The sequence below is a fragment of the chloroplast genome of Tasmannia lanceolata (genome assembly GCF_043159265.1).
Source record: "Tasmannia lanceolata voucher PDBK TA2019-0017 chloroplast, complete genome".
In the NCBI taxonomy this organism is placed as follows: Eukaryota; Viridiplantae; Streptophyta; class Magnoliopsida; order Canellales; family Winteraceae; genus Tasmannia; species Tasmannia lanceolata.
The window spans coordinates 62,501-77,500 of NC_050986.1; the positions used below are offsets into that span (position 1 = coordinate 62,501).

Here is a 15,000-nt window from a genome sequence, read left to right on the forward strand (position 1 = left end):
AATATCTTCCGCTTCATATAATTATCAATCAAATAAAAAGTTATTCTATGTATCAATCCTTACATCTCCTACAACCGGTGGAGTGACAGCCAGTTTTGGTATGTTGGGAGATATCATTATTGCCGAGCCCAATGCCTACATTGCATTTGCGGGTAAAAGAGTAATTGAACAAACATTGAATAAGACAGTACCCGACGGTTCACAAGCGGCTGAGTATTCATTCCATAAGGGCTTATTCGATTCAATCGTACCACGTAATCCTTTAAAGGGTGTTCTGAGTGAATTATTTCAGCTACATGGTTTCTTTCCTTTGAATCAAAATTCAAGTAATGAAAACCTATATATAGAATAAAATAAATCGAATCGAAGTGTTGTATATTTCTATATCTCCCGAGAACCTCCATTTTTGACTTGACTATGAATTCCTGTTGGATCAGATTCTAACGAATTTTTGGGGAACTCATAATAAACCCCTTATTCTCCTTATTAAAATAAAAAGATAAGGACGGGAGAACAAGAATAATAAAGCGGATTATCATACGTATATTTCGTGTAGAAAGATGAATAGGTACATTTATTTAGTTCTACATTCCTTGAACTTATTATATACTTATAATACTTATAATAGATAGACTTATCATAAGATATCTTTTATAACAGGAGATATCTTTTATAACAGGTACAAATATTAAATCGAGGCACCTATTCTATGACAGATCTCAACTTACCCTCTATTTTTGTGCCTTTAGTGGGCCTAGTATTTCCGGCAATTGCAATGGCGTCTTTATCTCTTCATGTTCAAAAAAACAAGATTGTTTAGATCCGATGGGACTAAATCTCATCAATTTATTTCAACACTTGGACTTGGATCATAATACAGATACCTATTTAGTGGAATATGGTACGATATGTGGCTCCCCTCGAACACAAAAATAATACAAATAACAAATAAAAAGGAAAAGGCTGTTATGTTATGCATGCAGATACATGATCTATGGATAAATGCATGTATATGCGGGTATAGCTGTTTTAAAATAGATCGGCGGATATCTATATCTGAAATAGAAAGTAAATGTATCTATATGTTATGTAGATATACATAATGGGATCATATGAAGGGGATGTTATTATTTTATATCTAACCAATTCGATGAATTACTGCTAAGGGTTCACATCATAATAGTGCTAGTTGATGAGAGTTACTTCGGGAGCCAAAAAGGTAAAGTCAAATTCATTTGGCTTATTCTCTCAATTCCAATAGAATGCAACTGGATCTAGTATGAACTGGCGATCAGAACGTATATGGATAGAACTTATAACGGGGTCTCGAAAAACAAGTAATTTCTGCTGGGCCTTTATCCTTTTTTTAGGTTCGCTAGGATTCTTATTGGTTGGAACTTCCAGTTATCTTGGTAGGAATTTGATATCCTTATTCCCGTCTCAGCAAATAATTTTTTTTCCACAAGGGATCGTGATGTCTTTTTATGGGATCGCGGGTCTGTTCATTAGTTCCTATTTGTGGTGCACAATTTCGTGGAATGTGGGTAGTGGTTATGATCGATTCGATAGAAAAGAAGGGGTCGTGTGTATTTTTCGTTGGGGATTTCCTGGAATAAATCGTCGAATCTTCCTTCGATTTCTTATGAGAGATATCCAGTCGATCAGAATGGAAGTTAAAGAGGGCCTTTATTCCCGTCGTGTCCTTTATATGGAAATTAGAGGCCAGGGAGCTATCCCCTTGACTCGAACTGATGAGAATTTGACTCCACGAGAAATTGAACAAAAAGCTGCCGAATCGGCCTATTTCTTGCGTGTACCAATTGAAGTATTTTGAAATAAACTGTGATGAAGAATGAATGTTTTCTTTCTCAGTATGAGGGAAGGAGCTCAGGAATCCCCTTTTACTTTTAATATAAGCGAAGTTTCTTCGGAACGTTCATTCGAGCAAATCATGTTAGATTCTATTTCACCCGTTCTGTTGGTAATGCCGCTGTACTGTGGCCTATAGAATAAAGCAAGCAAGCAGGCATATATGGAACAACCATAATAAGAAGCAAGTTTTGTCCACCAAAACTATTTTTATGCATATGGAACTCAACTCAATTCTTTCATATTAGTAAGAAGTCCAATAAGTATGTATTCATCACACATATCAGAACATTTCGGAATACAGTACAGAATTCATCTTTTTAGGCCCAATATTTTGAATTGATACGTTAGATACAGATGGATCATCTCTCATAAATTATCTCCCTTTTGTCATTTGTCAATCGATCTTTCTTTTTATCTTATCCTCTCTTTTGCTCCTTGATGGCCAAACGATTGGATCTTTCATAACCATCCAATTTCTCTCTCCTTTTGCCACTCCTTTCGGATTTCATCATCAATATTCTTCAAAAATATCCCTTCAATTATTCCTGGGCTGTGGGTAGCCAGCCAAACATTTCGAAATAATTGATTGATCGAGGGGGAGTTTTTTTGTCTCAAAATCCGAATAATATTCATTACTTCAAGTGGTTGCATTCATCGAAAGGAACAAATGAAGATGCAATTGGTTCGAATTTGACCATGGGGTATCTGGAAACAATATTTGATTATTTCTTTCATTTGAAATGGGCCCTTTTTTTTTTTCATTTCATTTTTATTTGATTCTATTTCTATATTCTTTCCAGATCCAAGGACTAAACAATGAAAAAAAAAAAAGTGCCAAAAAAGAAAAAAGCATTGACTCCCCTCCCATATCTTGCATCTATAGTCTTTTTGCCCTGGTGGATCTCTCTCTCATTTAATAAAAGTCTGGAACCTTGGGTTACTCATTGGTGGAATACCAGGCAATCCGAAACTTTTTTGAATGATATTCAAGAAAATAACGTTCTAGAAAGATTCATAGAATTAGAAGAACTATTCCTGTTGGACGAAATGATAAAGGACTACCAGGAGACACAGATACAAAAGTTTCGTATAGGAATCCACAAAGAAACGATACAATTGATCAAAATGCACAATGAAGATCATATCCATATCATTTTGGATTTCTCGGCAAATATAATCTGTTTCGCTATTCTAAGCGGTTATTCTATTCTGGGTAATGAAGAACTTCTCATTTTGAATTCTTGGGTTCAGGAATTCCTCTATAACTTAAGTGACACAATAAAAGCTTTTTCTATTCTTTTATTAACTGATTTATGTATCGGATTCCACTCGCCTTATGGTTGGGAACTAATGATTGGCTCGATCTACAAAGATTTTGGATTTTCCCATAACGATCAAATTATATCTGGTCTTGTTTCTACCTTTCCAGTCATTCTAGATACAATTTTGAAATATTGGATCTTCCATTATTTAAATCGTGTATCTCCTTCACTTGTAGTCATTTATCATTCAATGAATGAATGAAGAACTCATTTGATCCGCTGATATCAATCAAATAATCCCACTCTTTATACTTTTACCCGTCCAGGGAATTCGATTCCTCCTATATTCCAGTACAATTATTCCAGTACAATATCAGAATCGTGGATAGGGAACTATACTATATTAACTATATTAGCTACCTACCTAATTTATTGTAGAAATTTCCGGGATCAATGATTGGACCATGCAAAATAGAAATACCTTTTCTTGGGTAAAGGAACAAATGACTCGATTCATTTCCGTATCGATCATGATATATGTAATAACTAGGACATCTATTTCAAATGCATATCCTATTTTTGCGCAGCAGGGTTATGAAAATCCACGAGAAGCAACTGGGCGTATTGTATGTGCCAATTGCCATTTAGCTAATAAACCCGTGGATATTGAGGTTCCACAAGCTGTGCTTCCTGATACTGTATTTGAAGCAGTTGTTAGAATCCCTTATGATATGCAACTGAAACAAGTTCTTGCTAATGGTAAAAAGGGGTCTTTGAATGTGGGGGCTGTTCTTATTTTACCCGATGGATTCGAATTAGCTCCCCCCGATCGTATTTCTCCCGAGATGAAAGAAAAGATAGGCAATCTGTCTTTTCAGAGTTATCGCCCCACTAAAAAAAATATTCTTGTGATAGGTCCTGTTCCTGGTCAGAAATATAGTGAAATCGTCTTTCCCATTCTTTCTCCGGACCCTGCTACTAAGAAAGACGTTAACTTCTTAAAATATCCTATATACGTAGGTGGGAACAGGGGAAGGGGCCAGATTTATCCCGATGGGGGTAAGAGTAACAATACAGTCTATAATGCTACAGGAGCGGGTATAGTAAGCAGAATAGTACGTAAAGAAAAAGGGGGGTATGAAATAACCATAGCTGATGCATCGGATGGACACCAAGTAATTGATATTATACCTCCAGGACCGGAACTTCTTGTTTCAGAGGGTGAATCTATCAAGCTTGATCAACCATTAACGAGTAATCCTAATGTGGGTGGATTTGGTCAGGGAGATGCAGAAATAGTACTTCAAGATCCATTACGTGTCCAAGGGTTGTTGTTCTTTTTGGTATCTGTTATTCTGGCACAAATCTTTTTGGTTCTTAAAAAGAAACAGTTTGAGAAGGTTCAATTGTCCGAAATGAATTTCTAGATACATGGATCCATCAAATTGGTAAAAAGAGACGAACTATTGTTGATCGATGCAATTATGTATGATCAAAAAAATAATGAAAAGCTTTTTTCTTTTTTCTTTATACTGTTTTTCGGCGAGATGTCAGGAATTGTTTGTGCCCCGTTCCTAGTAATAATATGTATATTCTGAAGAAGGCTACTTGACATTTTTTTTTTTTTTCAAAAAAAAAAATTGGAGTGGTGTGACTATGCCAGGCCTCTTAATCCCAGATTATAAATGCCATGTAATGCATCAATAGTTTTTGATTCTATTGTACCTAATAGAATCGAATTCTATTAGATAATAGGCAAGGAAGAAAATAAACGGCAAGGAATAAATGAAAGTAACAAATGATTCTAGGAGGGATTGCTCGTCTTACTAATCTTCCACACAAGAAAAGGAATTTTTCACCCTTTTCCTGTGTGGAAATAATAATGATTCTTGATCCTGTTCGTTAAAGATTACGATTTTCTTTTCCAGGACTATTATAACCTCTTTCTTTAGATTCATAAGCAGTAGTGGACAAACAAAAAAAAAAGGGGGGGGCGGGGGGAATCACTCATTGAGCAAATAGAACTTCTTCAATGAACTTATAAAAAAAAAAAAAAAGCAAATTTTCGCTGTGATGAGATAATCAATAAGGATTTGGATATGCGCAAAAATCCAAGATTTTCACTTTTTTTTTTTCACCACACTCGGGCATTAAATTAAGTGTCTTTTGCTTGAAATTTTATTTATGGAGTAAGGTTCATTTCCATACTAATTGGAATTGATTTGAAGAATGTCTCATCTGTAGAAATCCATATTGTGTCATCCATAAAATCGATTGATTCCTTCTTTCTTGTTGCTTCGGAAGAGTCCGTCCATACTATAGAGGAACAGATACTATGACAATCAAGGGATTAAATTCTTCAAAAACATCATTAGAAACAAAGGAATGGGGTGGTTTTAAACATCGGATCGAAGCAAAGGATCCGTTTTGTCATTTCTACGAATCAAATATTCTTCTTATGTTGACTGAATTGAATGAATTTCCAACCTTTATGTTATGAAATGGATCAAAGTCTCGCTGGAAGAGTAAGAACTCAACAGGACCTTATCCCTCTTTGTTTTGTCTGATTCGAGGGGTAAGGTCCTGTTGAGTTCTTACTTTTTCATGTCCACAATCCGGTTCTCATCCGATCACTATAGGGATGAGCCCAATCCGGAGTATGAACCGTAAAAGAAAATACCTATTGAACCAATCACAGGAATACCAGTTACAGTACCTATCAGCCAAAGAGGAATCCTTCCAGTAGTATCGGCCATTTACCCCGCTTCCCTCCACATTTCATCAAGTGGTCATGCTAGAGACATAAACAGTCATGGATAATTATGAGGATGATATCCTTCCGAATGGGATAAGAGAATTCCTACTATTCTCTTTCTTTCTCTCAATTGAAGAAATAATTGGAAAATAAAACAGCAAGTACAAAAATGAGTAATAACCCCCAGTAGAGGCTGGTACGATTCAATTCAACATTTTGTTCGTTCGGGTTTGATTGTGTCGTAGCTCTATAATTCAGATTAGGTTTATCGTTGGATGAACTGCATTGCTGATATTGACCCCAAAAAAGAAACGGTAGGTACAGCCAGTCCGTGAACGGCCAACCAGCGCACTGTAAAAATTGGATAGGTTCGATCTATGGTCATTGAGGCCTCCTAAAAGGATCTACTAAATTCATCGAGTTGTTCCAAAGGGTCAAAACGGCCAGTTATTAATGGAATCCCCTGTCGGCTCTCTGTGAAATACTCGTTTGGCCGAGGGCTTCCAAACACATCATAAGCTAAACCCGTGCTGACGAATAACCAACCCGCAATGAATAGGGAAGGTATAGTAATACTATGAATAACCCAGTATCGAATACTGGTGATAATATCAGCAAAAGAACGTTCTCCCGTGCTTCCAGACATGCTGAGCTCCACATATTCTTGTACAGTCAAAGGGGGATCGATTCCTTGAAAGATGGGATCAGTAAATGGAAAACTACTGATATTTCATCTTTGTGAGATCGTCAATATTGTACCGAAGGTGTATTTAGAGTATACCGAATCAGTATAGCTATCCTTCCTCTGACACAGCAACGCAGTTTCAATCAGTATCGAAAAGAAATGGTACATAATTCCCCTTTTCCTTTCTTGTTACTTGTCTATGCGGAACCGCGTGTCATTCAATCAAAAATTGATCAAATTTCTGTAGTATAGGGTTTCAAGTATTGGCTTTGGACTAGAAACTGAAGTTCTTAGTAAAGTTTGAGTCAACGGGTTCTAGTTCTAATAATTAATGAACGAGATTATCATATTCCACACAATTCAATTAGATGCAAAATATAGAAATCCCCTCTCATGGTTGTAGAAAAGATATTTTTCTTTTTTTTCTAATCCTTTCATTTCAAGTAATTGGTTGGTTCTACAGTAGTAGATAGTATTCGATGAAAGAAAGAGAAGAAACAATAAATAGTTTGAACAATCAATATTCGTGATGCAACCATTACTGGATTAGATCCAAAGGTTCCTTCTTGACCTAGCTACAAGGATGGAACTCCATGATATGGAAAGACAGACTGTGGAACCTAAAAGGATAATAGGAATTGATAAATTGAAAAAGAAAAGAAATAAATGGTCAAAATGAAAATTCTTTTCAAATCCAATTCTTTTATTCTATAGTTATTCAAAGAGAATTTCATTTTTGAATGAAGTTACACGACACAGTTCTTCTGACTATTACTTTACTCACGAGTTGCTCAATGAATCTGTTGATTTGAAATCCCGACATTGGTAGATGTCACAGATGATAAATCAATCTTTTTTTTTTTCTACCTCTGCTACTCTATCTTTGTCAGTGCCGTCTATAATGACTGATGAATCAAGAACTTTCAATTGGAACTGATTCTGTCAATTGGTATTTTTTCTGATCATCACATCTCGCAAAAATTGAAACTTAGGTAAGTGCTTTATAAACATATGTAAAAAAAAAAGAACGTATCTCATTTAGCTCCTTCATGCCCACTATAACTAGTTATTTCGGTTTTCTACTAGCTGCTTCAACTATAACCCCAGCTCTATTGATTGGTCTGAGCAAGATACGACTTATTTGAAATTAATTGAATGAATAATTCATCAAAATAAATAGTTCTGTGAGATTTCAGGTATTCGATAGTTCCTTCCCGCGTTAATTACCAATTCTTGGTCATTGAGATTCATGGGTGATTCGGAGTAATATTTAGGGATAGATATTACCTCTATTTTTACCCTTTCCAACAAATTGAAATGATTGAAGTTTTTCTATTTGGAATCGTCTTAGGTCTAATTCCTATTACTTTGGCCGGATTATTCGTAACTGCATATTTACAATACAGACGCGGAGATCAGTTGGACCTTTGATTGAGTAACATCTCTTTTTTGATTGACCTCCTTCTTAAGCTGCAGGAGGTCAAATTCAGGTTGCAGTTCAAGTTAGTAAAGTTATTTTATTGTGATTCAACATTACAAAAACAGAATCACGCTCTGTAGGATTTGAACCTACGACATCGGGTTTTGGAGACCCACGTTCTACCGAACTGAACTAAGAGCGCTTTCTTATGACAGGAGATACAACTGTAAAGAAAGGGATTCTTTTTGTACCCCCAATACACCTTGCATGCATGTAGTATCATAAAATGCAAAATTATGTCCAGTCCAGTCCAATTTGAATCGATCTCAACTGATCCCTCGTTACTGCCCATAGGAGAAGTAATAGGTAGGGATGACAGGATTTGAACCCGTGACATTTTGTACCCAAAACAAACGCGCTACCAAGCTGCGCTACATCCCTTTCAATTGTTGTACAGTTTCATTGTAGGGAATCCTTGTCTTGTTTTCCACATCGTTATTTCCTAATATCTAGAGACAATTTCTCTTGCCATTTCTTCTTTTTGATTTCATATAATCAAAGAATTATATACATATGAAACCTAACGTATAAAAAAATGAATATTTATCGGTAATGCTCAGTTAAGAAAGGGTCATCTTTTTCTGTTTTAGGGACAAGTAGATCTAATCCACCGGATTATTGTACATATTCATTTTCATTTTAGTTCGGGATTAGGGATTTCGTGTACAAATACAAGTGATCTTTAGCTACAGATACATCTGATCATATATGTATTCCAATAAAGAAGGAGGATTTTCAATGCGAGATATAAAAACATATCTCTCCGTGGCACCTGTGCTAACTACGCTATGGTTCGGGTCTTTAGCAGGTCTATTGATAGAGATCAATCGTTTATTCCCAGATGCGTTGACATTCCCCTTTTTTTCATTCTAGTTATTGACATGGGAAGGGGTGAAGAAGATTAGAGATACAACAAATTCTCTGTGACTAATCCACCCTTTTGAATTTTTTTTTTAAGTTGTTTAGGAAGGAAAGAGAAAGAAAAGTGGATTAAACCTCAGCGAAACTCGGGCTCAGCATAGAATTAATAGAGGGAGAACAGAAATAGAAATGTGGGTCTAGGACAGGCTGTTCAAGAGCATACAAGATAGTAAATGAAATACTGACTGGGATTAGAAATAATGGATAGTTAGAAATAATTGTATTACTTATTATTACTCTATTGATTGCAGCGAAATCTTTCATAATTGGATTTCGAGTTATCAGTTAGCAACTTCTATTTATTTTTCCTTCTTTTCGTATTCTTCGATTCAGATCGAAAATAGAAGAGTGGAGGGAATCCAAAATCCAAAGGAGGTTCATGGCCAAGGGTAAAGATGTCAGAATAAGAGTTATTTTGGAATGTACCAGTTGTGTCCGAAATGATTTAAATAAGGAATCGCGGGGCATTTCCAGATATATTACTCAAAAGAATCGACACAATACGCCTAGTCGATTGGACTTGAGAAAATTCTGTCCTTATTGTTACAAGCATACGATTCATGGGGAGATAAAGAAATAGATCGAACAGAATAGAATGTCTGTTCCACCCTTCCAAGGAACAGGACAAAATTACATATAGATAGATATATAAAATATAAACAAATCAAGTACTATTACTATTTCGGTCGGATCCGAAACCGAAATGAATGAAGAAATAAGATTTTAGAGATAAGGAATAAATCATGGATAAATCCAAGCGACCCTTTCGTAAATCCAAGCGATCTTTTCGTAGGCGTTTGCCCCCAATTGGATCGGGGGATCGAATTGATTATAGAAATATGAGTTTAATTAGTCGATTTATTAGTGAACAAGGAAAAATATTATCTAGACGAGTGAATAGATTGACCTTGAAACAACAACGATTAATTACTATTGCTATAAAACAAGCTCGTATTTTATCTTCGTTACCTTTTCTTAATAATGAGAAACAATTTGAAAGAACCGAGTCGACCCCTAGAACTGCTGGTCCTAAAACCAGAAATAAATAGGCCTACTTCTCAATTGAATCAAAACTCTAATTGGAATTCAAACTCAGATTGAGGTTTTGTTCGAAAAAGCCGAGATACTTGATTGTCGCGTCGTAAGAAAAAAAAAAAAAGAATGAATGGGGAAGAAAAAATATTTTTTTTATTGAAAAGTGTTCGTTCATTTCTAATATTTATCATATTCATTTCTACTCTACCTTCCCGGAGTTCATTCTCCGGGGAACTCTGTTTAAATCATTTCGGTGAATTCGTTCCAGTCGCCTTATTTGATAATCTCATTTGAAATCATGTAAATGCAATTCCTATTTGATATAGCTATTTGTGCAAGTATTTTACGATTAAGAAGCAACTGCCTCTTGTACAGATCGTGCATTAATCGACTATAACTATAGGATACCCCATTTTCACGAGTTACTGCATTTATCCGAGTGATCCACAAACGACGAAAATCTCTCTTTTGCCTGCATCTATCCCGATGACTGGAAACCAAAGCTCTCATTTTCTGTTGAGTAGTAGTTCGAGTAAGTCTTGAATGAGCCCCTCGAAAGGTTGATGCAAATAAACGAATTTTTGTTCGACGTCTCCGAGCTATATATCCCCGCCTAACTCTGGTCATTGAATCAAATGAAACCTTGATGAATAACTAATTGATTTCTTTTCTTTCAGTCATTCTTTTCCCCTCCCCTAGTTTATTAGTAACAAAACGGATTCTTCCGATGTATAAAATAAAAATTCCAATGGCTTTTGCTACTATGACCTTCCCAACCACGATTTTTGATTTCTTCCAGGCATTTCACCTCGGAATAAGAAATTGTACCGATATTAGATATAAAATATCTAGTAAATAGGTAGTAATAAATAGAGAAAAATGGAGAAATAAATAAATAGTGGCTTCCATCGTTTCTATGATTACTTCTTAAACGGTGAGGTCCTCTCTATACACCGGAGCTCCTTCCCCCATTTAATCAATGTTATTAGTAACTTGTACAGTTCACACTCTTTGGCTCTACCCATAAATTATCCAGTATATAGGTCTTTTCACAATGAGATCCATCCATACAGTGACGGCATTTAATTATGAAAGTTGGCTAGGTAGCTAACCCTGTTAGTCCGTTCTTGCAAGAGTAGAAGCATAATCTTTCTGCTTTTAAAATACTATTTTCCCCGCTTAATGGATAACCATTTGCTACCAATGGGGAATTGATTTTCATCTCAAATCGAGGTGATTGGATTTGCACCAATGGAAACCATAAATTCCATACACAATAGAGGTATATGATAGATCTTTATTTTGAGATAGTGAATGGAATGGAGTTCTTCCATTCTATCCTACTCATTGGTACTGGTCATTGATACTGGAAAAATCGTCTCATTTGTTCCAGATCATGATCTGAACGAGTCGCACATACACCCTAGTACATGTTCCTCGACGCTGAGGACATCCTCGAAGGGCAGGGGATTTCGTGACATTTTTGATTGGCTGTCTTGTGTTTCTAATAAGTTGTTTAATAGTTGGCATGCTGAATCGTATACAGAATGGGCTGGTTTAGATCGATCCTAACCGGATGATTATGAATTACTTCCATTTCATATAATATTTTACCAGGTTAAGAAGATAAAATATCAAATCACGGCTCATTCGAATTATGGTTCGAAATGGAATCAAGAATTTATGTGAAATCCCCGGTATTTTCGACCGCGACAACATCAACAATGCCATGGGCTTGGGCTTCTGTTGCTGACATAAAAACATCCCTTTCCATGTCTTCGGATATAACCCATAAAGGCTTGCCGGTTCTTTGTACATAAACCCTTGTGAGGGTTTCGCGGAGTTTCAGTAGTTCTTCCGCTTCCAGGATAAATTCTCCTGTGGGTGCCTCATAAAAAGAACTAGCAGGTTGGTGGATCATAACCCTGATGATATAACATAATGAACGGTTCCTCTATCTCGCACGATCGGTCGAAGGGAAGGGATAAAGAATAACAAGAATAAAAAGATAGAATTAGAATTGAACAACCGTACAGGCATCTTTTATGCATTGCATACGGCTCCGCAATGGAATTTCCTTTTCCCTTCCATCGAAGAAAGAGACAAATAGAATCCATCAGACCCAGATCGTTGAATGATCCATTTACCATCTTTCCTTTCGGAGGAGTCAAAAAATACTATGATGGTTCCGTTGCTTTATATATTTATCTCGTCTGTGATTCAGCAATCCCAAAGTTTCTTTATGATCCGATCAAATAAGGAAAAAATGATCTTTTTTTTTTTCATTTTCGTACTCTTTCATAACATAAATATCGGAAAGAGGCTTCTGGTGTGAAAGCAAAAAAAAGGTTTGTGACGCTGAAATGGACCCCCGATACATAAGATCAAATCGTAAATAACCTTTGTTTCATACTACTATCTCGATATATAATCTCATGTTATGTTATGAAAAAAAAATAATAGTTTGCTCATATCGAACTCGAAGTGCCATGCTATTATTACTTATTATTCATATTCCATATGGCGAAGGCATAGTCTTCTTTTTTTTTTTCTCAAATAAAAAAAACTCATTGGCGCCAAGCGTGAGGGAATGCTAGACGTTTGGTAATTTCTCCTCCGACTAGGAGAAAAGATCCCATTGAAGCGGCTAATCCCATGCATATTGTATGTATGTCTGGTGGCACAAATTGCATAGTATCATAAATAGCTATTCCTGGTATTACCCATCCGCCGGGAGAGTTTATAAACAAATACAGATCCCTGGTATCATCCTCTATACTGAGATATACCATGAGACCAACAAGTTGATTCGAGATCTCGCTATCAACCTCTTGTCCTAAAAAAAGTAATCTTTCTCGATGAAGTCGGTTGATTAGGACAAAATTGTATCCCTTAGGAACCGCACACGCACCTTTGGATGCATACGGTTCAAAAAATCAAAATTGCGAAAAAAAAAAAAAAGAATTCATTGAACTTATCGAACTAACCCCTCATTGATGTATTCTTTCATCGAGATCCAAATCACGATGTAATTTTCTTGTTCCTAAATGGGCCTCTTCAATTCTTTTAGGTTTATGCTCTACTCCGGGTAAAGATCTGCCCGAATTCTATTTGCACATATAGGACAAATGATCACAGTACCGCTTCTTTTTGTTCCGACTTCTTTTTTTTTTTTTTTCAATTCGTTTTCATGTTCATGCCTTCCGCCAAATATTCGACTAATCATATTATTCCATTAATTGGTAGTTTTAGAGGTATAAATAGGGATCATTTATGATATGAGTAGTAATCATACATAGATTACCAATTTGGTATTTTTTGAACGGAGCCTGGATACTTCATTTTATTGGTCCAAGCCAACCATAAATTCTTCTAATTGAGAATATTGATCCCCAACCAACAAATAAATTGATCTAATTGCATTGCACTTCACGCTCCGAATTGAATTATTGATGGTTTAATCAATCTTTCTTGGGTGAAACAGAGGATATCTCGATCGGGGGAGAGAACGGGGAAATCCCATATGACCCAATATGTCTGACAAGTCGCACTATACGTCAACCCAAACTGCATCTTCCTCTCCAGGACTCCGAAAAGGTACTTTTGGAACACCAATAGGCATAAAATGAAAGAAAAATTAAGTACTCTATTTCACTTTGATGTGGAAACGTAACAATGGGTTTATTGTCTTCATAATATTGTCGTTTATCGTATTTTATCCATAGATTGGAAGGTTCATGGAGAAGACGGGTTGAATAAAGGAAAATTCGTACAAATGGATCGTTCGAAGGATGAACAAGTATCTATGCATTCGCTCACAAAAATAGGATCAATCCCCCCATTGCGTATTGGTACTTATCGAGTATAGAATAGATCTGCTTCTCTTTGTTCCTACGAACAGAATTGTTAAATTATTACCAATGGAACGGAATAAATATTAACTCTTGCTTTGAGATAATCCACTGAAAAGGCGAGGTCCATAGCATCAATCAGTCTTTTCCAATGTGATAAAGTTACATAGTGTCTATTTTTTCTTTGATAAAATAAGGGGTATTTCCATGGGTTTGCCTTGGTATCGTGTTCATACCGTCGTATTGAATGATCCCGGTCGGTTACTTTCTGTCCATATAATGCATACAGCTCTAGTTTCTGGTTGGGCCGGTTCGATGGCTCTATACGAATTAGCAGTTTTTGATCCCTCTGATCCCGTCCTTGATCCAATGTGGAGACAAGGTATGTTCGTTATACCCTTCATGACTCGTTTAGGGATAACCAATTCATGGGGTGGTTGGAGTATCACAGGAGGAACTATAACGAATCCGGGTATTTGGAGTTACGAAGGTGTGGCTGGGGCACATATTGTGTTTTCTGGCTTGTGCTTCTTAGCAGCCATCTGGCATTGGGTGTATTGGGACCTAGAAATATTCTGTGATGAACGTACGGGAAAACCCTCTTTGGATTTGCCCAAGATCTTTGGAATTCATTTATTTCTCTCAGGGGTGGCTTGCTTTGGGTTTGGCGCATTTCATGTAACAGGCTTGTATGGTCCTGGAATATGGGTGTCCGATCCTTATGGTCTAACCGGAAAAGTACAATCTGTAAATCCAGCGTGGGGCGCAGAAGGTTTTGATCCTTTTGTTCCGGGAGGAATAGCCTCTCATCATATTGCAGCGGGGACATTGGGGATATTGGCGGGACTATTCCATCTTAGTGTCCGCCCGCCCCAACGTTTATACAAAGGATTACGTATGGGCAATATTGAAACTGTACTTTCTAGTAGTATCGCTGCTGTCTTTTTTGCAGCTTTCGTCGTTGCTGGAACTATGTGGTATGGTTCAGCAACTACTCCCATAGAATTATTTGGTCCCACTCGTTATCAGTGGGATCAGGGATACTTCCAGCAAGAAATATATCGAAGAGTTGGAGCCGGGCTAGCCGAAAATCTGAGTTTATCGGAAGCTTGGTCTAAAATTCCCGAAAAATTAGCTTT

The 15,000-nt window shown here is 36.5% G+C and overlaps 18 protein-coding genes and 2 non-coding genes. All coding sequences in view use genetic code 11, as the record gives it.

Moving 5' to 3' along the window:
• Nucleotides 1–352, forward strand: part of accD (acetyl-CoA carboxylase carboxyltransferase beta) — a 1,512-nt gene extending 1,160 nt beyond the window's left edge. The window contains exon 1 of the mRNA in view: nt 1–352. This exon is cut by the window's left edge and continues 1,160 nt beyond it. Coding sequence (YP_009942938.1) covers nt 1–352 — 352 coding nt within the window.
• A 357-nt stretch (nt 353–709) lies between these two features.
• psaI (photosystem I reaction center subunit VIII) lies at nt 710–820 on the forward strand. Its single transcript has one exon. The coding sequence runs from the start codon at nt 710–712 to the stop codon at nt 818–820; it is 111 nt and encodes a 36-aa protein (YP_009942939.1).
• A 459-nt stretch (nt 821–1,279) lies between these two features.
• Nucleotides 1,280–1,834, forward strand: ycf4 (photosystem I assembly protein Ycf4). Its single transcript has one exon. The coding sequence runs from the start codon at nt 1,280–1,282 to the stop codon at nt 1,832–1,834; it is 555 nt and encodes a 184-aa protein (YP_009942940.1).
• Nucleotides 1,835–2,703: 869 nt separating this feature from the next.
• cemA (chloroplast envelope membrane protein) lies at nt 2,704–3,396 on the forward strand. The gene has a single exon. It carries the CDS (start codon nt 2,704–2,706, stop codon nt 3,394–3,396), a length of 693 nt encoding a protein of 230 aa, YP_009942941.1.
• Nucleotides 3,397–3,598: 202 nt separating this feature from the next.
• petA (cytochrome f) lies at nt 3,599–4,561 on the forward strand. Its single transcript has one exon. It carries the CDS (start codon nt 3,599–3,601, stop codon nt 4,559–4,561), a length of 963 nt encoding a protein of 320 aa, YP_009942942.1.
• A 1,206-nt stretch (nt 4,562–5,767) lies between these two features.
• Nucleotides 5,768–5,890, reverse strand: psbJ (photosystem II protein J). The gene has a single exon. The coding sequence runs from the start codon at nt 5,888–5,890 to the stop codon at nt 5,768–5,770; it is 123 nt and encodes a 40-aa protein (YP_009942943.1).
• A 125-nt stretch (nt 5,891–6,015) lies between these two features.
• psbL (photosystem II protein L) lies at nt 6,016–6,132 on the reverse strand. The gene is given in 1 exon segment: nt 6,016–6,132. A coding segment is annotated over 1 exon segment (117 nt).
• Nucleotides 6,133–6,154: 22 nt separating this feature from the next.
• psbF (photosystem II protein VI) lies at nt 6,155–6,274 on the reverse strand. Its single transcript has one exon. The coding sequence runs from the start codon at nt 6,272–6,274 to the stop codon at nt 6,155–6,157; it is 120 nt and encodes a 39-aa protein (YP_009942945.1).
• A 9-nt stretch (nt 6,275–6,283) lies between these two features.
• On the reverse strand, nt 6,284–6,535 carry psbE (photosystem II protein V). The gene has a single exon. It carries the CDS (start codon nt 6,533–6,535, stop codon nt 6,284–6,286), a length of 252 nt encoding a protein of 83 aa, YP_009942946.1.
• Nucleotides 6,536–7,623: 1,088 nt separating this feature from the next.
• petL (cytochrome b6/f complex subunit VI) lies at nt 7,624–7,719 on the forward strand. Its single transcript has one exon. The coding sequence runs from the start codon at nt 7,624–7,626 to the stop codon at nt 7,717–7,719; it is 96 nt and encodes a 31-aa protein (YP_009942947.1).
• A 172-nt stretch (nt 7,720–7,891) lies between these two features.
• On the forward strand, nt 7,892–8,005 carry petG (cytochrome b6/f complex subunit V). Its single transcript has one exon. The coding sequence runs from the start codon at nt 7,892–7,894 to the stop codon at nt 8,003–8,005; it is 114 nt and encodes a 37-aa protein (YP_009942948.1).
• A 117-nt stretch (nt 8,006–8,122) lies between these two features.
• On the reverse strand, nt 8,123–8,196 carry trnW-CCA. The gene has a single exon. It is a non-coding gene; the product is annotated as a tRNA-Trp (tRNA).
• A 165-nt stretch (nt 8,197–8,361) lies between these two features.
• On the reverse strand, nt 8,362–8,435 carry trnP-UGG. Its single transcript has one exon. It is a non-coding gene; the product is annotated as a tRNA-Pro (tRNA).
• A 357-nt stretch (nt 8,436–8,792) lies between these two features.
• Nucleotides 8,793–8,927, forward strand: psaJ (photosystem I subunit IX). Its single transcript has one exon. It carries the CDS (start codon nt 8,793–8,795, stop codon nt 8,925–8,927), a length of 135 nt encoding a protein of 44 aa, YP_009942949.1.
• Nucleotides 8,928–9,354: 427 nt separating this feature from the next.
• rpl33 (ribosomal protein L33) lies at nt 9,355–9,555 on the forward strand. Its single transcript has one exon. It carries the CDS (start codon nt 9,355–9,357, stop codon nt 9,553–9,555), a length of 201 nt encoding a protein of 66 aa, YP_009942950.1.
• Nucleotides 9,556–9,718: 163 nt separating this feature from the next.
• Nucleotides 9,719–10,024, forward strand: rps18 (ribosomal protein S18). Its single transcript has one exon. It carries the CDS (start codon nt 9,719–9,721, stop codon nt 10,022–10,024), a length of 306 nt encoding a protein of 101 aa, YP_009942951.1.
• A 259-nt stretch (nt 10,025–10,283) lies between these two features.
• rpl20 (ribosomal protein L20) lies at nt 10,284–10,637 on the reverse strand. The gene has a single exon. The coding sequence runs from the start codon at nt 10,635–10,637 to the stop codon at nt 10,284–10,286; it is 354 nt and encodes a 117-aa protein (YP_009942952.1).
• Nucleotides 10,638–11,426: 789 nt separating this feature from the next.
• rps12 (ribosomal protein S12) lies at nt 11,427–11,540 on the reverse strand (one part of a trans-spliced gene, as the record gives it; the record has 2 gene entries for this part). Coding sequences YP_009942953.1 and YP_009942908.1 both cover nt 11,427–11,540 — 114 coding nt within the window.
• Nucleotides 11,541–11,691: 151 nt separating this feature from the next.
• On the reverse strand, nt 11,692–13,632 carry clpP (clp protease proteolytic subunit). One transcript has 3 exons: nt 13,564–13,632; nt 12,590–12,880; nt 11,692–11,937 (listed from the first exon to the last, which is right to left on the reverse strand). Exons 1-3 carry the CDS (start codon nt 13,630–13,632, stop codon nt 11,692–11,694), a joined length of 606 nt encoding a protein of 201 aa, YP_009942954.1.
• Nucleotides 13,633–14,068: 436 nt separating this feature from the next.
• Nucleotides 14,069–15,000, forward strand: part of psbB (photosystem II 47 kDa protein) — a 1,527-nt gene continuing 595 nt past the window's right edge. The window contains exon 1 of the mRNA in view: nt 14,069–15,000. This exon is cut by the window's right edge and continues 595 nt beyond it. Coding sequence (YP_009942955.1) covers nt 14,069–15,000 — 932 coding nt within the window.